We start from the raw sequence: 24411 nt of genomic DNA, 5'->3' as shown, positions 1-24411 counted from the left end.
TGATCTCATGGTCTGGGACTCAAGCCCTGTGTTGGGCTCCCTGCTCAGCGAGGAGTCTGCTTCTCCCTCTCCCTCTCCCCTGCTGCTCCCCCAGCTCATGCATGTTTTTGCTCTCCTGCTCTCTCTCTCTCTCTCAAATAAATAAATGCCATCTTATTTAATGAATTAATTTTAAAATGGCGAGGATTAGCAAGTAAGGAACCATTACAGAAAAAAGACTTTTCATCCCAAGACCAAAACTCTACACTAAAAATCATAGAGAACTAAAATAAAATAAAGACCGTGGGGATATTTTTTTTTACCTTTATTCATTCAGAATGCAATTCTAGACCAATCAACAACCAAGAGAAAACCCTTAAGCTTTTAAGTGGCGTTAACAGGCTGAATAATATAACAGTATAGCTCCCATATGTACAAGCAAGAAGTCGATTTCCATTCTCATGAGATCTCTTCCTAAACATTTGCATTTCCTTCCCATCCAAAAAATGCATTAACATGATCATGTTTATATAGCTAGTCGGCACGAGACGAATGACAATTTATACTGAACTACTGAAATCGTGTGGTATAGTGCCCACCACTCCATGCTGTAGCCCTTGACCTTTTCAGCGGCATTCACTATGTGGCATCGTCGCCAATGACAATGAAAGTACTTCATTAATTTTGAAAAGCTAGAGTTACTCAGAAAGTTTCCGTATCGTAAATAACACATGGAATATTGCATTTAAGTCTAAAATAGCAAGATCGCGTAAACATTTGCTACAGTCCTCCTTGTAATATATGTAGGAAAATGAATGCTATATGAGAAGAAACAGATCAAGTTCTTATATTTTCACCTAAAAGTCTAGCTATTTAGTTTAAGTAGTGTCTATTAATACTGAAATGATTACAAAATAAATCAGTGTTAAATACTGCACAAAATCTAAAAGAAAATGGTCACGTTACATCATACTATATTGTAGAGATAATGATTAAAAGCAGCTAGTTAGAAGCCTCTTTTAAAAATTTAAAGTTTCTGACATCATTTTCCACCATTCCATCAATTCTTCCTTCTCCTCTTCTTTCCTTTGAGAAAATGACTCCAGTTCAAAATCAACCTAAAAGAGGAAATCAAGAATATATTGTTACCAAACTGCATGTGTATTTTTAAAAGCTGAAGTTTTAAAAATGAGCACAGTTCTAGAGCTTATAGAATAAGCTCAGGATAGCCACCTAAATTAAAGTATATCCTACAAATCTCTTGTGATAAACAAGATACTTTCAGAAAGGGGAAAAAAAAAACAAACAATCAAAAGCCATTATGTTTGAAATGTGCTTTGATCTTACAGTCTTGTAGGATTATTTAAAAGCAGATTATTCAAAAGCCGCTTATTTAAAGGCAATCTTTAACCTGAATAAGAAGATGTAATTTATAATTAATTTTTTCCCTTTGAGTATTCACTGAACGTCCCTAAACCTTGAATTTTCTCCTAAGAACTGGGGAAAGATGGCAGAATGTAGTTCAGTGTCCTGGTGTCCCAAACCATAGGTACTGCTTTCCAGAATCTTGAATCTGCTAAGGAAACTGACAGAGACATACACATCTCCAAACCACCAGAGAGGCCAGTGGCGCAGGAACTCAACTCTGTGCAAACTGCAAGTTCTCAGCAGGTCTATGAAAATCCACAGACTTCAGCATAAAAGGCTATTCAAAACCTGTACTTCCCAACCTCAGTCCTCCTCAGTCCCTCTAGATACCCCTGCTTTCATTGCAAATAGAAGTAAGGTTCCTTGATCTGGCCACTAAGTCCCTGGTTATTTAGGAATATAACACTCACTACCTTCTTCAAGCAACACTGGCCAGAAAGGCTAAGATCCACATAACTGAACATTTAACAATCTGTTTCTGGGGCTACTTTTTCCCAGGTTTCACTTGCCCAAAATTATCTCTTGATTTTAATACATATACAGCCTAATGTACATAGACACGCAATGAAAACCAAAGCACCAGGTAACAACTAAGATATTCTATTTGTGAAGCCAAGTACTTATAGTCCAAACTTTGGCTGTATGCACAAAAATGCAATAAACTCCTCTTAAGTAAACCTTTCAATTGGAAATCCTGCCAGCCATTCCCTGGTTGCAAAAATGTAATGCAAAGATTGCAGAATGCCCTAGAACCCTGCCAAGAGGAATTCTGGTCTCACCACCACCACCTTCCCAGCAAAATAAGTAACACCAACTTAAATAAGATGTACTTTTTGATAGCTTTTAGCAGAGGGTCTCTCTCATAATACATACTTATTACATATTTGGTTAATGCCTAAGATCACCTGACAGACATAATTATTTTTTCCAAATGCTTACTGAGTATTATACTGGATTCTAGAAATAAAAAGATAAATCGAACAGAAATCTCATTTTCTAAATTTCTAAAATGAGATTTTAGATGGACATCAAAGCGTCAAATAAAAAGTTTGATTTTGTTAAGTTGCATTTGATTTTCTTGTGGAGGTCTTCAAAAAAACTGAGAAATAATAAGGGAGCTTTGCACTAAGTAGCATAAAATCAAGCAAGGAGCCCTTGGTCACCTGCCTTTGCTTGGCCACGATTTTCTCATCTGTTAAATGGAGGTTAATAGTGGTACCTACCTCACAGGGTCATTATGAAGACTAAACATACATCATTTGAATATGTGTGACACACACGGAGAGCTCAATAAATCTTAGCCATTACAATCTCTTACCCCAACAGCAGGGCTATAAGGAACTGCTACTTTCTTTGTTATTGCCAGATACCCCGGAGCAGAGGCTGTGAGTTTATAGTTCCCAGGAACAAGCAATCTCCAGTAATCACCATCCTTCGCTGTAGGGAAACAAAATATCCACTCACATAATTATGCCATTTTAGGAATACCCACTATACCTCAGTTCAACTTCTCTGATTCCCTGTTTTTAAAATACATGTTTACGGAATTTGATAAAATGCCATTGAAATGAATGTTACACTCTCTTAGAGAAATACATACTTTTTTTTTTTAATATTTTTTACTTATTCATTTGAAAGAGACAGAGCAAGCAAGAGAACAAGCAAGGGGAAGGGCTGGAGGGAAAAGCAGACTCCCCACTGAGCAGGGCGCCCCATGTGGAAATCATGACCTGAGCTGAAGGCAGATGCTTAACTGACTGAGTTATCCAGGTGCCCCTAGAGGAAGTAATTTCTAATGACAATTTTACAGATATTAATGTCAAATTTTCAATAAATCTTCGAAGACAATGGATTCTCATAATCATGTCAGGAGTGACACAGTTAAAAAGATAAATAAAGCCCCCAATCCTGGAATCAGAGCATCTGGTGCTGTGTTTCGAGTCTGGCCAAGCATCTTGCCGTGATCTCCTGATGGACTGAAGCTAATCAGTGTGTCACAAAGTGTGACCCAAGACAGCCTCATCCAAAACCAGGCACTTGCTAGAAATTTCTATTTCTGAAGATTCAGAATATGTTGGTCTAGAGTGCTGGTGTGGAGGGACCTCATTTTCAACAAGTTCCCTGGAGAATTCTTTTTTTTTTTCCCCCCACTGGAGAATTCTTAAGCAAAGGCAGGGGTCATACTCTTTCTCACCCTACATGTCCACAGCTCCCTCCTCATCTCGTTAGGATCCCTGGCCACTCCTACATCATCAGTCTCACACATGTGCCTTCAACCCATCACCTGCTTTTCCCTCTTGGTTATCCATGCCTGACAAGCCACCAGCCCTGGCTCATTTCCAGAGCTGCACCTGCTCCCATGGAGCTGGAGGAAACACAACACCATGCTCCTCGGTCTCTGACGCATATACACCGACATAACCGAGGGCACAGAACCACTCTGTATCCCTTCTCGTCCCTTCTTCCCTGGTCCTTCCACACTCTCATCTTCCTAGACCAGTGAAGATCAATCACCTAGGAAACTGGTCAAGTGCAAATTCTAATTCACTAGCCCTGGGGTGAGGCCTGAGATTCTGCATTCCTAACCAGCTCCAAGACTGTGCTGACTTCAGGGGCCGGTCAGGGCCACACTTTGAGTAGCAAGGACTTAGCAGACATTTCACACTTTCTGCTTCTTCCTAACACCCCTGACATATCCTCTTCATCCTCCCTCTCAGTTGATGCTTTCCATCTTATTTCACTGTGAAAATAAAACCAGAAAAAGAAAAGCCCCTGTGACCATCTCTTCCAATCTTCCTCTGACTCCCACATCTCCTTTCAACTGGGGCGTCACTGATCACCCTTGCTTTTGTCTGAAGAGATCTGTCAGTACTCTCTATCTCTAATGTCTCTCCTGTTCTCTCTTAGACCCTCCAAGGAGGCTCCCACTGTCCCACGGAAACAGATTCTGTCGGGATCCTCCCTGCTGGTTCATTCACAAGGGTCATCTTTCTTGGCACTCCCAATCACTCCCTCCTTCTTGAAACCCTTCTGGGTTTCCAGGACAATTCATTTCATTCTTTCACTACCTTGGGCTCCATTCCCCCTTCCTACCCTGCCCTCAAAAAGACGGAGCGTCTCCTCAGATTTCATGCCTTCCTGCCTGTGTGTATTTCCCATGTTAGAGTTCCATAAAATGCCTGAGTCATGGAAAGCAGAGAAAATCGTATCTCTCTGGCACTCAGGGTAACAGACAGAAGAGGCTCCCTTTGGCCAGAGAGGATGGATGCCTGGGTGCCTTCTCCAAGCTCCCCCGAGGGCTAAGTGGGCAATGTCTTGGCACAAATTCTAGTATAGTGGTTGGCAAGATGTGCTGGCACTTAGGGGGGTGTTGATAAATATTTGTTGAACAGATAAATAAATGGAGCTTTAGATAGGCAAATGTTAAGGATTTTTTTAGATACCCAAGTCATAAATGAGGAGGTCAAGAAAGAGGTTATGGTATAGAGTGATCTGGGAAATAAGGTATAAAAACATGCCAATAGTTCCTCCCTAAAAACATATTGCTGTTGCTGAAAAGGCCCCAACAAATGACAGGTAAACTAGAACGAGCTGCATAAATGTTGATTAACAGGGGCAGGCAGGTTTGCCAGGAAAATATATGCTCGTCCCCAAACAGGGAAAACGGAAATGGGGCTTTGAACTCAGAAATAACTAATATCCACCTCCACGCTGTTAACACCTGGTTTAACCCTGAGAAAGTCTGGATTTTTTGTACAGATTAAATGAAGAAAACAGGAGAGAAATCCTAGACACGTCCTGATACACTGGCATTGTTCTTTCCTATCCTTCCCACTCTCTCCCGAGGTCCTCCAATTAACAGCCTGTCAGCACCTCAGAGGCATCAGAAAGGCGCTGATACTTCAGCTCCAGCCAGTTCATTTGCCTTTGCCTCAAGAGCTACACAGACTCTCCAGTGGAGGCTTCCCAGGGGCAGCTCCAGGCCAAGACAGCGAGGAAAGGGCGCCACCTGCTGCATGCCAAGTTCTAAGCCAGCAACCGTCCTAGTAACTGCCTGACTGTGCTCCCACAAAGGAAATGTAACTTATCAAAGCGGGCAGAGGGCGGAGGTAAAGAGACACTAGTCATTCGATTGTTTTGTTTAGAACAAGGTAGGAACTGTAACTAGGATGACAAGTAATCACGCTCTGTGTGTTACACTAGAGCCTCCAGATCATGGCAGAGAATACCCACCGGATGTAACATCATGGTCAATTCCCTCCACGGAGATAGTGGCGTTGGCAATCGGGTTCCCTTGAAGGTCTCGGACAAAGCCTTTAACTCCTCTGTGTATCTGTGAAGATCAAGAACAAGCAAAAAAAAAAAAAAAAAAAAAATCAAATTTAAAATGCTCTAAGAACACGTTTCATGCCAAGAATCTCCTTCTTTTCGAGCAAAAGACTGTAGATCCTCAGTGTTTAAGGATCAAAATATGCTCAAAAGGCTGCTCATTTTTTTTTTTTTTAACATCCTCTACACTGTTCTTTCTCAAGTGGACAAATGAGAAGTAATCCCCTGAAAACTGACATCTTATTCTGTCAGATAAAGACAATGAAGTAACTTCCAAACCACCAAAATAAAACAAAAGTCTGTCCTAAGCAGTTCTGGTCGTTGGCAGATTTCATGACTTTCTCCCTCTTACACTGGGTCACCTGTGTATAGGGGTATGGCCCCCGCCAGCTAGCAAGAATTACATTACAGCCTTTTTAGCACTTGTTCATGTTGAGGAAAAAGATAGATTGTGATTACTCTTGTAGTGAACCCATTAACAATATTCTTTTGGCTGAAAATAAGTGACCTGAAAGATCTGTGGACTTTAAAACTGAAGACTGGGTTTAGAAAGGAAACGGAAGAATAACGCCCCTCCATTAAGCCACAGTCGACAACTACAGTGCAAACTACAAAAGCAGCTTTTTCCTTCATTTTTAAACAGAATTCAACTAAGTCAGTATGTTTCAAGTAAGAGAGAGTCACTTCAGGTCCCCGAGAAAGTGCTGCTTCTGGAAACACCAAAGGGTGATACACTAAGCTTAATTAATTAACAGAAGTTGCCCAGATTCCCAAAGGCTCAGCTCGCTCCTCACTCCATCTAGCCCTAGAAAGTGAATTTGCTTTTGCTACTGAGGACACTGGAATATTTCCCACAGAAGGTAGAATAAGTCTCAGGCCTGCCTTTGTCATCAGAGAATAAATCTGGCAGCAGTACAATGTTTTATCAAACAGATGTCCTGGATTATCAATCAGCAAATCTTTTTGCATTTGCTATTAGTTTTAAAGATACAGAATCTCTACAACTCTACAAAAATAACATGTACTTCCTTCCTCTAAAGGCACTTTGGGGATCAGAAAAATTTTAGAGAAAAGGAAGAGTGATACACATAGAAAAAAATGCAAACCTTAAATTTCTTAATATGAGGGCTCTTCAAAGAAATTTAGAAAGCTTGCAAACAAACCATTATTTACCCACATGTACTTTATGCTCATTGAGGCACCATAATCTGGATATTGTCAATATTATAAACCTTAGAGAGATGAAAGTTTTAAATTTCCTTACCATTCAAAACTAAGTCAAACAATCACTTCAAAAACATATATAGTTCGCCTGCATTGGGCAAAAATATACCCAGTTAATATTCATGACTTTACTTTTTCTCTGCCTCTGCAACCCAAGACTTAGAGTATGCCATTTAAGAAATAGTGAAATAGGGGCGCCTGGGTGGCTCAGTGGGTTAAAGCCTCTGCCTTCAGCTCAGGTCATGATCTCAGGGTTTTGGGATCGAGCCTCACATCGGGCTCTCTGCTCAGCAGGGAGCCGACTTCTTCCTCTCTCTCTGCCTACTTGTGATCTCTCTCTGTCAAATAAATAAATAAAGTCTTTAAAAAAAAATAGTGAAATAAGTAGATATCTATCTCTGATACGACAATTTTGAAGGAAATTTCTCTGAAAAATTACACAGTAGTAATAAATCTCAGTGAAAGTGTTACAGACTTTCACAACTCCACATGAATGCAGATCAGAAAATGCTGTCATTTTATGGCTTTTGCAAAGGAAATAACAGAAGTTCAAATTTCACTCATGCCTGAAGAAACTATTTACTACTATTGTCCCTCCTATAATGCTCTCTCCTCAGATACCAGGACATCAATCAACCAAGCCTGGAAAAAAAAATAAAAAAAAATCCAGAGATTCTCCATTGTCACCAGAACTGTTCATATCAGTAACCTTTAAGCCCTCCCCCAAAGAGCTTGCTGAAATGGACTTACTCTGGGATACTACCATGCAAGCAGTGGGGTTCACTGATGGGACAGGAAACTCATTTTTAACAAGAACCTAGGTGATTCTGATGCCAGTGCCCACGAAGCATTCTTTGGGAATTTCTTTGGGAATTCTGAGAACTAGACCGTTGCAAAGCTATTGAGTGAGAGGCTCTCCACCACAGCAAACTATTTATCCTAATTAACTTTGCAATTCCAGTTCCTGCACACATCCCTTTAAAGCCTTGCAAGAGATTTATTTTCAACCAATTACAGAATTAGACCTCCTAATCACCTATTTTCCATGAATTCTAAACTAGTCCACACTTAGACTTTAGGTCCAGGTGTTCAGTTACTATACCCCACTGTACTCTGTCCCATCATCAATAAAATAATTTCAACACAGAACTTCTGGCAGTCTTCACTGACCTGTCATCAGCCGTTGATACCCTAAACTCAGTGTTCTATGAAGCAAGCTGGAAGAGCCCATTGTAAATATCACTGTCACCGCCTCTCCACAGCTGGAACCATAACACTGAGGTTCTATCACGGTGGATCCTATGGGTCTTTGGACAGATCAAATTCTGATTCCAAGTGGCATAAAACAGGATGGTATGACCTGTTCCCTCTTCTTTCCAGCTTATGTCTATATAAATTGATGAGTTGATACATGCCTACTTACCATCATAAATATAACACATATTCTTCTCTTTCCTGATGGTACATATTTGTGGGTTTTGTTCTGTCTAGAGTTTTTTCTTAAGAACTAAGGCTCAAGCAGCAGCTGAACCTGTTGTTTTAACTGATGAGCAGGACCAGGTTATGGACCCAGCGCGCTGCCATGACTCTTTGTAACTGACCTTTATTTGAGCAGTTATCATGCTCTCACGTGATTCAGTTCTGACATTTCTGAACTCACTGATAATCAGACTTCTCTCCCCAGCACTTCACAGCATGCCTAAGACACTAGAGTAGCTGAATAAATTTTTGTGGAAAGAACTATGTAAATAGAATGAAAAGCACTGCGTTAAGTAGGCATTATTTGACATCTAAGAGGAGGAGGACACACCAAATAGCCCCGTCTTACCTTCTCTACCCCAAAAATATAATTACAGCTCTCCTCGAAGGAGAAACTATTCAGGGGTTCTTATCAAGGTTGTTCTAGGGTCAAAATGGCTAATTATTTTTACCTTTTGCTGTTGAAAATGCCTTTTTTATATTAACATGCAGAGGATTCCACTGATTGAAAACATCCTGTGTCATGAGTAATTTTTAATCTTTGTAATTAGCGCATCAATTCCATGAGAATCACTTTTAGTAAGGTATTCTATGGATATCTGACACGTGTAAAAGAACACTTAAGCTGATTTTACATCTTTTTTTTTTTAATTTTTTATTTTTTATAAACATATATTTTTATCCCCAGGGGTACAGGTCTGTGAATCACCAGGTTTACACACTTCACAGCACTCACCAAATCACATACCCTCCCCAATGTCCATAATCCCACCCCCTTCTCCCAAACCCCCTCCCCCCGGCAACCCTCAGTTTGTTTTGTGAGATTAAGAGTCACTTATGGTTTGTCTCCCTCCCAATCCCATCTTGTTTCATTTATTCTTCTTCTACCCACTTAAGCCTCCATGTTGCATCACCACTTCCTCATATCAGGGAGATCATATGACAGTTGTCTTTCTCTGCTTGACTTATTTCGCTAAGCATGATACGCTCTAGTTCCATCCATGCTGTTGCAAATGGCAAGATTTCATTTCTTTTGATGGCTGCATAGTATTCCATTGTGTATATATACCACATCTTCTTGATCCATTCATCTGTTGATGGACATCTAGGTTCTTTCCATAGTTTGGCTATTGTGGACATTGCTGCTATAAACATTCAGGTGCACGTGCCCCTTTGGATCACTACATTTGTATCTTTAGGGAAAATACCCAATAGTGCAATTGCTGGGTCATAGGGCAGTTCTATTTTCAACATTTTGAGGAACCTCCATGCTGTTTTCCAGAGTGGCTGCACCAGCTTGCATTCCCACCAACAGTGTAGAAGGGTTCCCCTTTCTCCGCATCCTCGCCAGCATCTGTCATTTCCTGACTTGTTGATTTTAGCCATTCTGACTGGTGTGAGGTGATATCTCATTGTGGTTTTGATTTGTATTTCCCTGATGCCGAGTGATATGGAGCACTTTTTCATGTGTCTGTTGGCCATCTGGATGTCTTCTTTGCAGAAATGTCTGTTCATGTCCTCTGCCCATTTCTTGATTGGATTATTTGTTCTTTGGGTGTTGAGTTTGCTAAGTTCTTTATAGATTCTGGACACTAGTCCTTTATCTGATATGTCGTTTGCAAATATCTTCTCCCATTCTGTCAGTTGTCTTTTGATTTTGTTAACTGTTTCCTTTGCTGTGCAAAAGCTTTTGATCTTGATGAAATCCCAGTAGTTCATTTTTTCCCTTGCTTCCCTTGCCTTTTGCGTTGTTCCTAGGAAGATGTTGCTGCGGCTGAGGTCGAAGAGGTTGCTGCCCGTGTTCTCCTCAAGGATTTTGATGGATTCCTTTCGTACATTGAGGTCCTTCATCCATTTTGAGTCTATTTTTGTGTGTGGTGTAAGGAAATGCTCCAATTTCATTTTTCTGCATGTGGCTGTCCAATTTTCCCAGCACCATTTATTGAAAAGGCTGTCTTTTTTCCATTGGACATTCTTTCCTGCTTTGTCGAAGATTAGTTGACCATAGATTTGAGGGTCTATTTCTGGGCTCTCTATTCTGTTCCATTGATCTATGTGTCTGTTTTTGTGCCAGTACCATGCTGTCTTGATGATGACAGCTTTGTAATAGAGCCTGAAGTCCGGAATTGTGATGCCACCAACGTTGGCTTTCTTTTTCAATATCCCTTTGGCTATTCGAGGTCTTTTCTGGTTCCATATAAATTTTAGCATTATTTGTTCCATTTCTTTGAAAAAGATGGATGGTACTTTGATAGGAATTGCATTAAATGTGTAGATTGCTTTAGGTAGCATAGACATTTTCACAATATTTATTCTTCCAATCCAGGAGCATGGAACATTTTTCCATTTCTTTGTGTCTTCCTCAATTTCTTTCATGAGTACTTTATAGTTTTCTGAGTATAGATTCTGTGTCTCTTTGGTTAGGTTTATTCCTAGGTATCTTATGGTTTTGGATGCAATTGTAAATGGGATTGACTCCTTAATATCTCTTTCTTCTGTCTTGCTGTTGGTGTAGAGAAATGCAACTGATTTCTGTGCATTGATTTTATATCCTGACACTTTACTGAATTCCTATTACAAGTTCTAGCAGTTTTGGAGTGGAGTCTTTTGGGTTTTCCACATATAGTATCATATCATCTGCGAAGAGTGATAATTTGACTTCTTCTTTGCCGATTTGGATGCCTTTAATTTCCTTTTGTTGTCTGATTGCTGAGGCTAGGACCTCTAGTACGATGTTGAATAGCAGTGGTGATAATGGACATCCCTGCCGTGTTCCTGACCTTAGCGGAAAAGCTTTCAGTTTTTCTCCATTGAGAATGATATTTGCGGTGGGTTTTTCATAGATGGCTTTGATGATATTGAGGTATGTGCCCTCTATCCCTACACTTTGAAGAGTTTTGATCAGGAAGGGATGTTGTACTTTGTCAAATGCTTTTTCAGCATCTATTGAGAGTATCATAAGGTTCTTGTTCTTTCTTTTATTGATGTGTTGTATCACATTGACTGATTTGCGGATGTTGAACCAACCTTGCAGCCCTGGAATAAATCCCACTTGGTCGTGGTGGATAATCCTTTTAATGTACTGTTGAATCCTATTGGCTAGTATTTTGGTGAGAATTTTCGCATCTGTGTTCATCAAGGATATCGGTCTATAGCTCTCTTTTTTGGTGGGATCCTTGTCTGGTTTTGGGATCAAGGTGATGCTGGCCTCATAAAATGAGTTTGGAAGTTTTCCTTCCATTTCTATTTTTTGGAACAGTTTCAGGAGAATAGGAATTAGTTCTTCTTTAAATGTTTGGTAGAATTCCCCCGGGAAGCTGTCTGGCCCTGGGCTTTTGTTTGTTTGGAGATTTTTAATGACTGTTTCAATCTCCTTACTGGTTATGGGTCTGTTCAGGCTTTCTATTTCTTCCTGGCTCAGTTGTGGTAGTTTATATGTTTCTAGGAATGCATCCATTTCTTCCAGATTGTCAAATTTATTGCCGTAGAGTTGCTCATAGTATGTTCTTATAATAGTTTGTATTTCTTTGGTGTTAGTTGTGATCTCTCCTCTTTCATTCATGATTTTATTTATTTGGGTCCTTTCTCTTTTCTTTTTGATAAGTCGGGCCAGGGGTTTATCAATTTTATTAATTCTTTCAAAGAACCAGCTTCTAGTTTCGTTGATTTGTTCTATTGTTTTTTTGGTTTCTATTTCATTGATTTCTGCTCTGATCTTTATGATTTCTCTTCTCCTGCTGGGCTTAGGGTTTCTTTCTTGTTCTTTCTCCAGCTCCTTTAGGTGTAGGGTTAGGTTGTGTACCTGAGACCTTTCTTGTTTCTTGAGAAAGGCTTGTACCGCTATATATTTTCCTCTCAGGACTGCCTTTGTTGTGTCCCACAGATTTTGAACCGTTGTATTTTCATTATCATTTGTTTCCATGATTTTTTTCAATACTTCTTTAATTTCCCGGTTGACCCATTCATTCTTTAGAAGGATACTGTTTAGTCTCCATGTATTTGGGTTCTTTCCAAACTTCCTTTTGTGGTTGAGTTCTTGCTTTAGAGCATTGTGGTCTGAAAATATGCAGGGAATGATCCCAATCTTTTGATACCGGTTGAGTCCTGATTTAGGACCGAGGATGTGATCTATTCTGGAGAATGTTCCATGTGCACTAGAGAAGAATGTGTATTCTGTTGCTTTGGGATGAAATATTCTGAATATATCTGTGATGTCCATCTGGTCCAGTGTGTCGTTTAAGGCCTTTATTTCCTTGCTGATCTTTTGTTTGGATGACCTGTCCATTTCAGTGAGGGGAGTGTTAAAGTCCCCTACTATTATTGTATTATTGTTGATGTGTTTCTTTGATTTTGTTATTAATTGGTTTATATAGTTGGCTGCTCCCACATTGGGGGCATAGATATTTAAAATTGTTAAATCTTCTTGTTGGACAGACCCTTTGAGTATGATATAGTGTCCTTCCTCATCTCTTATTATAGTCTTTGGCTTAAAATCTAATTGATCTGATATAAGGATTGCCACTCCTGCTTTCTTCTGATGTCCATTAGCATGGTAAATTCTTTTCCACCCCCTCACTTTAAATCTGGAGGTGTCTTCGGGCTTAAAATGTGTTTCTTGGAGGCAACATATAGATGGGTTTTGTTTTTTTATCCATTCTGATACCCTGTGTCTTTTGACAGGGGCATTTAGCCCATTCACATTCAGGGTAACTATTGAGAGATATGAATTTAGTGCCATTGTATTGCCTGTAAGGTGACTGTTACTGTATATGGTCTCTGTTCCTTTCTGATCTACCACTTGTAGGCTCTCTCTTTGCTTAGAGGATCCCTTTCAATATTTCCTGTAGAGCTGGTTTGGTATTTGCAAATTCTTTCAGTTGTTGTTTGTCCTGGAAGCTTTTAATCTCTCCTTCTATTTTCAATGATAGCCTAGCTGGATATAGTATTCTTGGCTGCATGTTTTTCTCGTTTAGTGCTCTGAAAATATCATGCCAGCTCTTTCTGGCCTGCCAGGTCTCTGTGGATAAGTCAGCTGCCAATCTAATATTTTTACCATTGTATGTTACAGACTTCTTTTCCCGGGCTGCTTTCAGGATTTTCTCTTTGTCATTGAGACTTGTAAATTTTACTATTAGGTGACGGGGTGTGGGCCTATTCTTATTGATTTTGAGGGGCATTCTCTGAACCTCCTGAATTTTGATGCTCGTTCCCTTTGCCATATTGGGGAAATTCTCCCCAATAATTCTCTCCAGTATACCTTCTGCTCCCCTCTCACTTTCTTCTTCTTCTGGAATCCCAATTATTCTAATGTTGTTTCGTCTTATGGTGTCACTTATCTCTCGAATTCTCCCCTCGTGGTCCAGTAGCTGTTTGTCCCTCTTTTGCTCAGCTTCTTTATTCTCTGTCATTTGGTCTTCTATATCACTAATTCTTTCTTCTGCCTCATTTATCCTAGCAGTTAGAGCCTCCATTTTTGATTGCACCTCATTAATAGCTTTTTTGATTTCACCTTGGTTAGATTTTAGTTCTTTTATTTCTCCAGAAAGGGCTTTTATATCTCTCGAGAGGGTTTCTCTAATATCTTCCATGCCTTTTTCGAGCCCGGCTAGAACCTTGAGAATTGTCATTCTGAACACTAGATCTGACATATTACCGATGTCTGTATTGATTAGGTCCCCAGCCTTCGGTACTGCCTCTTGTTCTTTTTTTTGTGTTGAATTTTTCCGTCTTGTTATTTTGTCCAGATAAGAGTAAATGAAGGGGCAAGTAAAATACTAAAAGGGTGGCAACAACCCCAGGAAAATATGCTTTAACCAAATTAGAAGAGATCCAAAATCGTGAGTGGGGAGTAAGGGGATAAAAAGAGGTTGAAAAAGGAAGAAAGAAAAAAAAAAAAAAAAAGAAAAGAAAAAAAAAAGAAAAGAAAAGAAAAGAATTTTTAAAAAAAGAATACACCTTTCAGAAAGTGGTTGATTTTCTGTTTCCAGAATTGCTGTTCTTCTTCTCTTCGATCTGCCGATGGATTTTCAGGTGTTTGCAATCTTTAGATAAGCTATCTAGCTGATCTCCGGCTAGCTGAAGCAGTCTCAGCTTGCTACTTCTCCGCCATCTTGATTATCTTCTCCTGATTTTACATCTTTTTAAATGCATCAGTTTCCTAGTACATGTTGTCCATATATATGCAAATAGCTTCATGTTTATTTAACATAATTTGTTCATATCAAATTAGTTTTTAAATTAGTCTGGACCATCTGCTGGCATGTGAAACTGACATCACTCTACCTAGCTTTGGGTGTAAATAGCCACATACAGAATGGAGTTTGAAGACCATCAAGGCACTGCAGGCAAGGATCAGAGTCTTTGGGTCTTCTTCCCCACCGAGGCCCCCAGAGCCCATGTCCACATAGTATAGAAGTGTGGGGTTGGCAGGGTATCAGTAGGTAAGGTATCTTACTCCCTCAGGCAGTGAGATTCCCCCCAAATTCTGTATAGACCATACTGGAATGGCTCCATTAAGTGCTTCTCTAGAACAGATATGGGACTGTGTCATCAGAGGCAATATGGCATGGTGATTCTGGAAGGACACAGCCTGGATTTAAACTGTGCCTGAGTGACTTCAGGCAAGCTGTTTGACTTGTCTGTGTCTCTGATCCCTCATTTTTAATTCAGGGATGATGATGATGATGATGAAGATACAACTTCCCTTATGAGGTTGTTGTGAAGATTAAATGTGTTTATGATCACATGTAAGGCATTCAGAACAATGCCTGGGAAACAGTAAATGCCCAGGAAAGGTAAGCTATAGTTATTATGATTACCTCAGATACCGCTGAGTCGAGGGTGAAACAAGTGGGGCACGTTAGGGCACAGAAATTAAGAAGGCACTCACACTCGGGTACAGATCCTATACCTGCATGCCCCTGAGAGTAAGTGCCTCCCTCGGTTTTGGATCCTCGATGCTTCACTTACCTCACCCTTGTCCTGATCCTGTCTGGGATGCCTGACAGGCCCAAGACAATCAGGGTGGAGGAGGGTCCTAAGACTGCCTGGCTTAGAGCAATATGAATGAACACAGGGTGTCACCTCACTTTACCACAAATCTCAGTTTAGTCGGTTCTCAGTGAATATCATGAGGCACAAATGAAAGCCTGTTTGGACCACTGTTGACATGTTTTCCAAATGTAGCAGCCTCATTCTGAGTCAGATGGACTCCCCTGACTCCTGAGATGGGCTCAGTATGCCTGGATTAAATGCTCTTAGATCTCCCATTTTATGCTGGAGACAGTGTTTACCTGCTCGAGGTAGCTAATAAGGGAGTTTTTGTTATCCTCCCAGTAGCTCTTCAGAGTATCTTCAGGTGGAAACTTTTCACAGCTAAGCTCCACGGTGATCTCGAAACAGTTGCTGCTGAGGTAATTGAAGTCTTGCATTCCTGCCAAGGTACCAAATGGAAAGTCAGAATTTACATGTGGAGACGAAAACCCTACACAAACCGTTCTGCTGAATTGGGAGCCAAGCAAAAAATACACCAACCGCTGCATTTTAAGTAGTCTGTGGGAAACCACAAGGAAAATCACCTACCATAAGGGACATAACAACAGAACTGGGAGGCTGTTATTGCTTTAGAGCAGAAATTCTCTTGGGTTCTTAAGCAATCACTTAGCTGAATGCTTTGCGGCTGCTGGGTGCTAAAGCAGGCATCAACGGTGTTCCGCGTTGCTGGAATTGTCTTCAAAGAAGACAACTGGGAACAATGGCATCAAAATGACAGAAGAGGAGTTTTCTACCATCTTCCTCGAAAAAGACCCAATTTTGACAATCACGCATGGAACAGAGCGCCTTTGTGGAAAGCCAGGAGTCCAGAGCAAAAATTCCAGCACACCATTGGAAGAAAAAAATCAGAGACCAGATGCACTTAAGAAAGTAAGAGTAATGGTTTTGCCTTCCTTGCATCACCCCTTCCCTAAGGTGGTACAGCTCAGTGACAACAGAGAACTTTTTGGTCCATGATTTCTCTCAGGAGGCAAAGTGGGAACATGTGAGTGAGTTTACTGGACACAGCTTCTTTCTCACCCCATCCAGAAAACTTAAGTATGCTATATGACTGGGGGCAGGGAATGGCTAGGAGAACAGTAGGCAAGACTTTCAGAATGTATCAAAGGAATGTGGATCTTACTAACCTTGTCAGAGAATCCATCAGAAAGCCTACCCATGAGCCACTGGGGACACCTTGCCAGCAGACCCCTCGACTGGCCCACAGGCACCCCTAACGTTCTACACACCCCATCCACACACTCCGCCCTGTAGCAAGCTCCCCCTGCATGCCACTGATGGTAGCAACAGTGAGTCTTTGCAGATGACTGATGAGCACTCACAGAAAGCTGGCCCAACACTGCATGGCTGAGAGAAAGGACACAAATTTGAGCATTTAGCACTGCCCTAGGGAAAGCAAAGAGGAGGCTATCAGCAATTGGCCTGACTTTGCAGGATCAAAAGAAGGCATACAATTTTAAGAATATTCCCCTTAACAAGTAAGGAGGAGGCATATCATAGAAAAGGTCTGGGAAAGCCTTGGAATTCCTAACAGGACTAAGAAAAGTTATCATTCTACCAAAGCCAGTCGGTAAAGAAAGGAGGTGGCTCCTTCTTCAGATGGGAAGGAGGCAACAGAAACCTTCAAGGAACATGAAAAATCAAAGAAATATGACACCACCAAAGGAACACAATCATTTTCCAGTAACCAAACCTGAAGAAATGGAGATCTATGACTTTCATAGTAAAAAATTCGAAATAGTTGTTTAAGGAAGCTCAATGACCTACAATAAAAAACACAATTCATGAAATCAGGGAAATTATATATGAGCAAAATGAGAAGTTTAACAGAAAGATAGAAATCATAACAAGAACCAAACAGAAGTTCAAGAGCTAAAATAACAATAACAACAATTACAAAGAATTAAAAGGGGTAAAATGCAGTAGGAAGCATTAATAGCAGACTGGATCAAGCAGAAAAAAAAATCAGGAGGCAGAAACAGGCCATCTGAAATTACCCAGTAATAGGAAAACAAAGAAAAAGGAATGAAAAAGAGTGTAGAAAGCCTACATGACTATGGGACACCATTAAGGAAGCAATCTACACATCACTAAAGTCCCAGAAGAAGAGAGAGAGAGAAGAGGCAGAAAGTAAATATCAAGAAATAATGGCTGAGAACCTCCTAAATTTAGGAAGAAATTTGGACATCCAAGTTCATAGGTCACCCAAAAATTTCAATTCAAAAAGATCTTCTCCAGGGTGTATTAGAAAAAAGTAATCAAAAAATCAAAGACAAAAAAGATAATTTTAAAAGGAGCTAACAAGGGAAAAAAACAAAAAGCTTATAACTTACAAAAGAACCACCCCCAACCCCACACATGAGGCTATCAGGAGATTTCTCAGTAGTAACCTCATAGGCCAGGGAGGGAGTGGGATGATATATTCAAAGTGAAAGAAAAAAACTGCCAACCAAGAAAACTTTACCCAGCAAAGTTGTCCTTCAGAAATAAGGCAATAAAGACTTTCTCAAACAAAAGCTGAAGGATCTCATGACCATTAGAACTGTCTTACAAGAAATGCTGCAAAGTGTTTTTGGTTGTTTTTTTTTTTTTTTTTAAGATTTTTATTTATTTGTTTGACAGACAGAAATCACAAGCAGGCAGAGAGGCAGGCAGAGAGAGAAAGGGAAGCAGGCTCCCTGCTGAGCAGAGAGCCTGATGCGGGGCTCAATCCCAGGACCCTGGGATCATGACCTGAGCCAAAGGCAGAGGCTTTAACCCACTGAGCCACCCAGGCGCCCTGAAAAGTGTTCTTGAAGCTGAAATGAAAGAATACTAATTTTTAACATGGAAACATAAAAAAAATGCAACACACTGGTAAAAATAGGTATAGAGTTAAATCCAAAATACTCTAACACTGTGTTATGGTAGTCTTAGTCACTTAACTCTAGTATGAAAATTAAAGGACAGAAGTATTAAAAATAACTATAGCCACAATAATTTATTAATGAATATATAACATAAAAGAATGTAAACTGTGACATCAAAAACACATTATTGGTGGGGCATGGTATAAAATGTCTTTTTGTAAATGATCAAAATTAAGTTGTTGTCAGCTTAAAATGGACTGTTATGTCTATAGGATGTAAGTCTCATGCTAACCACAAAGCAAAAACTTAATACTTCACAAAAGACAAATGTGTAAGAACTTAGCACATCACTAAGGAAAATGATCAATTCACAAAGAAGGTCAGAAAGAGAGGAAGAAAGGAACAAGGGAACAATAAAAACAGAAAACAATAAGATGGTATTAATATGTCTTTTAAATGTTAATGGTTTAAATTCTCCATTAAGACATAGAGTATCTGAACAGATTTAAAAACAGGAAAGAAAAAAAAAAAATCAGGATCAAACTATATGGTGCCTACCAGAGCCTCAGAGCCTCACATCATCTTCAAGGACAAGGAAAGCTTAGAGTGAAGGAATGGAAAAAGATATTCCATGCAAGAGGAAACCTAAAAAGAGTAGGGGTAGCTATACTTTTATCAGACAAATACACTTTAAGACAAAAAGCTCTAACAAGAGACAAGAAACAGTCATTATAAAATGATAGAAGGGTAAATTTCTCAAAGGACATAACTCTTGAAAATTATATATGCATTCAACACTGGAGCATCTAAATATATTAAGCCAAATATACTAACAGACCTGAAGGGAAAAATAAACAACAATGCAATAATAATAGAAGAGTTAATTATCCTAGTTTCAACAATGGATAGATTATCCAGTCAAAACTCAATAAATAAAAACTGCCCTTGAACTATATGTTAGACCAAATGTACCTAACAGACATATATGGAACATTCCACCCAACAGCAGAATTACACATTCTTCTCAAGCCCACATGGAATATTATGCAGTATATATTCACAATTCTGTAGAAAATTAAAACAACAGACCTCTGAACAACCAATGGGTCAAAAAGGAAATCAAAGGAAAACCAAAATATCATGAAACAAACAAAAATAGAAACACGGCATAACAAAATTTACAGGATGCAGTAAAAGCAGCTCTAAAAGGAAAGTTTATTATAATAAATGCCTGCATTAAGAAAAAAGATCTTGAATAAACAATCTAACTTGATACATCAAAGAGCTAGAAAAAGAACAAACTAAGTCCAAAGTTAGCAAAAAGAAGGAAATAAGAAAGATCAGAGCAGATACAAATGAAATACAGACAAGAAAAACAAAAGGAAAGATCAACAAGTCTAACAGCTGGGTTTTTTTTTTTTTTTTTAAGGTAAGCAAAACTCACAAACATTTAACTAGAGTAAGAATTAAGAGAGTGAAAACTCAAAAAATAATCAGAAATGGAAGAGGAGACATTACTACAACTGATATGACAGAAATACAAAGGATCCTAAGAGACTACTATAAATGATTATAGAAAAACAGCTGGATAACCTAGAAGAAACAGATATATTTCTAGAGACATACAGCCCACCAAGACTGAATTATAAATTATGAAGAAATGGAAAATCTGAAACAGATCAGTTACTAGTAAGAAGACTGAACCAGCAATCAAAAACTTCCCAAAAAAGAAAAGCCCAAAACAATATGGTTTCACTGGTGAATTCTACCAAACATTTAAAGAAGAATTAACACCAATCCTTCTAAAACTCTTCCTAAAAATTGAAGAGAAGGAAACACTCCCAAACTCATTTTACAGGCCAGCATCACCCTGATACCAAAGCCAGAAAAGGACATTACAAGAAAAGAAAACTACAGGCCAATATTCCTGATGAATATAGTTGCAAAAATTCTCAATAAAATACTAGCAAACTGTATTCAACAGCACATTGAAAGGATCATACAGAATGATCATGTAAAATGTATATTTAGGGCATAATGATGGTTCAACATAAGCAAATCAACAAATGAGAAACACCACATTGATAGAATGAAACATAAATATAATGATAATCTCAAAAGCTGCATAAAGAGATTTTGACAAAATTCAGATTCTTTTCATGATTAGAACTCAACAAATTGGATGTAAAAGAAATGTAGCACAACGTAATAAAGGCTATATATGACAAGTTCACAGCTAACATCCTACTTGATGGTGAAAGGCTGAAAGCTTTTTCTCCAAGATCAGGAACAAGAAAACGGTGCCCACTCTCACCATTCCTATTCAACATAGTATCAGAAGTCCTAGTCAAAGCAATCAGGCAAGAAAAAGAAGTAAGACATCCAAATTGGAAAAAAATGAAGTAAAACTGTTTGCAGATGATATGACCTTATATATAGACAGTCCTAAAGAATGCACCAAAAAACTCTTGGAACTAATAAATGAATTCATTAAAGTTGCAGGCTGAAAACCAAAATACAAAAATCAGTTGCATTTCTATAACTAACAATGAACTATCCAAAAAACAAACAAAGAAAACCATCCGATTTACAACAGTATCAAAAACAATAAAATACTCAGGAATAAATTTAACCAAGGAGGTAAAAGATCTCTAAACTGAACACTGTAAAACACTGATGAAAGAAACTGAAGAAGACACAAGTAAGTGAAAAAATATCCTGTGTACATAGGTCAGAATTAATATTACCAAAATGCCCATACGACTCAAAACACAGATTCAAGGTACAGATTCTATCGATGCAATGTAATCTACAGATTCAATGTAATCCCTATCAAAATTCCAAAGGCATTCTTTATATATAGAAAAGAAATCCTAAAATTTATATGGAACCACAAAAGACACCAAAGAACCAAAGTATCTTGAGAAATAAGAATAAACATGGAGACATTACACTTTCTGACTTCAGTCTATACTACAAAGATAAAATAATAAAAATGGTATGATACTGGCATAAAAACAGACACATAGATCAAAAGTCCAGAATCAAGAGCCCAGAAATAAATTCTGGCACATTCAGTTTACTAATATTTGACAAGGAAACAGGGAATACTCAATGGGGAGAGGTTAATCTCTTTAATAAAATGCATTGGGGGAAAAAAGAAACACAAAAGACACACAAAAGGAAGACACTGGAATGTTTTCTTAAACCATACACAAAAATTAACTCAAAATGGAATGGAAATCATATGGGCCATATGATTTCAGGTCCATTGCAAATCAATGGACCTGAAATCATAAATCCCTAGAAGAAAACATAGAGGAAAAACCTCCCTTGGCAACAACATTTGGATATGGCAACAAAACACATAGTAAAAAAAACAAAAATAAATAAGCAGGACTACATCAAACTGAAAACTTCAGTACAGAAAAAGAAAGTCAAAAAAATGAAAAGGCAATCAATCTATAGAATGGGAGAAAATATTTATGAACTATCTGATGAGGTGTTAATATAAAAAATACACAAGGAACTCATACAACTCAATAGCAAAAAACAAATAATCCAATTAAAAATGGACAAAGAACCTGTCTAGACATTTTTCCAAAGAAGACATACCCATAGCCCACAGACATCCAAGAAGATGCTCAACATCACTAATCATCCGGGAAATGCAAATCAAAGCCACAATGAGATATCACCTCATACCAGTTAGAATAGCTATTATCAAAAAGATAAAAGACAATAAGTGCTGGCAAAAATGCAAAGAAAAGAGAACTTTTGTGCACTGTTGATAAGAATGCAAATTGGTACATTCACTATGGAAAATGGTAGGTTCAGAGGCTCCCAAAAAAATTAAAAATAGAATTACCATATGATCTAGCAATCCTAATTCTGGGTATATATATCTAAAGAAAATGAAATCATTATCTAAAAGATAGTTATCTGCACTCCCATGTTCACTGCAGCATTATTCACAGTAGCGAAGACACGGAAACAGCCTAAGTGTCCATGGACAGATGAATGGATAAAGAAAATGTGGTATATATAAACAATAGGATATTACTCGGCCATAAAAATTAAGGAAATCCTGCCATTGCTAACAACATGGACGGACCCTGAAGGCATTACGTGAAGTAAAATAATTCAGACAGAGAAAAATACTGAGTGATCTCCCTTACATATAAATTTTAAAAGCCAAACCTGTAAAAAATAGGAGTAGTGATTGCCAAGAGGGGGACGAGGAAATAAGATGTTTGTCAACAAGCACACACTGCCAGTTACAAGATAAGAAAGTTCTGGGGAGCTGATGTATAGCATGGCGACTATAGTTAACAATACTGTGTAATATATTTGAAAACTGCGAAGAGAGTAAATATTAAATGTTTTCACCACAAGAAAAGAAAAAAGAAAAATGGTAACTATGTCAAGTGATGGATGTCTTAACTAGCCTTATTAGGTAATCATTTATGCAATACATTCATGAAATAAGTCACATCATACACCTGGAATTTACATGATTTTATACACAATTATAGGTCCATAAAGCTGGGGGGAAATAAAATTTTTAAATAGTAATTTTTTTTGTAAGTGACAATAGGGCCAAACCTTCAATCCTAACTGGGCTGCTAAAGAAATGTGCATCTGTCTAAACCGACCTCTCTATCATGGAAGAGCTTGGACGGTCATATAAGATAGTCTGACATACTATTTTGTTCCTTAAGTCCAACCAAGAGCACAGTAGATTCCTAAGGGCTTGGGAGTCTTACTAATATACTCCATACTAATTTAACAGTCACTGAGTATCTACTACAGATGAGGCATAAGAAGAACACTGCAAACAGCACTGAGAGAAGATTCTGCATCCAGAACAATTTTACTTTGAAGCTGAGTCAATCTAGTAGTGAATGCTGTCGCTACCCACAAGATTGCTTTTACTAAGCCAGGGGGTCCATCCCCAAATTGCTGTTTGAGTGTTGGCTGTTCAGAGTTCAGAGCTGACCCCTGTTTTCTACAAGAGCTGCTTGCTGATAGAAACTACCTGGCTTGGGAGGTCACACCCTCCTATCCTCCATTCCAAAATCCTCCTCTGCAATCCCCAACCAAAGACTGACAGAAGCCACCAAAGGCTGGTCGCCTTGCCTCAGGGCGCGATAACCCCCCTGCGGTTTACACTTGAGGACTTCCTCCCAATGGCTCAGGCCAAGGCTATGGCTGTCTCTGTGACCACATCCTCCTTCAGCTCCATCCATCTCCCTACCCTGCCTCCCTCACTTCCGTGCAGGGTTTTTTCTAAAGAGCACTTCCTCAATAAATTACAAGCAACCAAATCCCTATTTCAGATTCCACTTCTGGAAAACATGGACCTAAGACACTGATTTCACTCACTATCTAGGGAGCTAAAGGAAGTCAAAACTTTCGTAGACTGATTATTGTAGTTTATAATCACTGATAAAGATCAGTATTATTATTATTATTAATATTATTGTCATTATTTTGCAGATCTAGATCTCTTGGTATTCTGTAGACAACACATTGTTTGTCCATAAATGTAATTCCAAAGGTATCATTAATTTTTTTATAAAAATTGAATTATGAAATTACTTCCCATCTGATGTATGATGCATTTAATATAGTCTAACTCCTAAATCTGACTTTATTTCTCAGGCTATGGGAGGAAAAAAAGTGCTGAATCTGATCTGGTCTGATGCGAAATATAAATCAAAACAGAACAAACAAACAAACAAACAAAAAAACAGAACAAACATATATCAGAAAGAAAAATGTCAGGAAAAATGGTTTTCTCCAGGCATAATTCAATAAAAGAAGCATAATAAACAAACCCAAACCCTATAATTCGCTAGTGCTGCTACTGGCCTAATTCTCTAGCATTTACAGGTGGGTCATAGAAAATCATTTTTGGTCAAAGAGGGAAAACAAAATCAGTTATCTTTACATTTCATTCTTCAAACTGGGTAGAGTGAGTGTTACATAACTGTTGGTGGTCCAGCTAGCCATGAAAATAAGAGTTCTATGAAGTCTACTTGGGCAAAGGGAGCCAGGACTGCTGCCG

The 24411-nt window shown here is 38.7% G+C and overlaps 1 protein-coding gene across 1 annotated transcript in view; it reads right to left on the bottom strand.

Moving 5' to 3' along the window:
• Positions 1-287: 287 nt before the first annotated feature.
• The window catches only part of CPE (carboxypeptidase E), a 116309-nt gene continuing 92185 nt past the window's right edge, over positions 288-24411 (bottom strand). The window contains exons 6-9 of the mRNA XM_059174715.1: positions 15732-15871; positions 5641-5740; positions 2726-2844; positions 288-1097 (exon numbers count right to left, since the gene is read on the bottom strand). Of these exons, the coding sequence (XP_059030698.1) occupies positions 999-1097; positions 2726-2844; positions 5641-5740; positions 15732-15871 (458 nt within the window). The 3' untranslated portion in view covers positions 288-998. The remainder of the gene's footprint in view (positions 1098-2725; positions 2845-5640; positions 5741-15731; positions 15872-24411) is intronic.

Source organism: Mustela lutreola, chromosome 1 (genome assembly GCF_030435805.1).
Source record: "Mustela lutreola isolate mMusLut2 chromosome 1, mMusLut2.pri, whole genome shotgun sequence".
In the NCBI taxonomy this organism is placed as follows: Eukaryota; Metazoa; Chordata; class Mammalia; order Carnivora; family Mustelidae; genus Mustela; species Mustela lutreola.
Note: the sequence above shows the minus strand (reverse complement) of the source record. Positions and strands in the feature narration are given on the sequence as shown.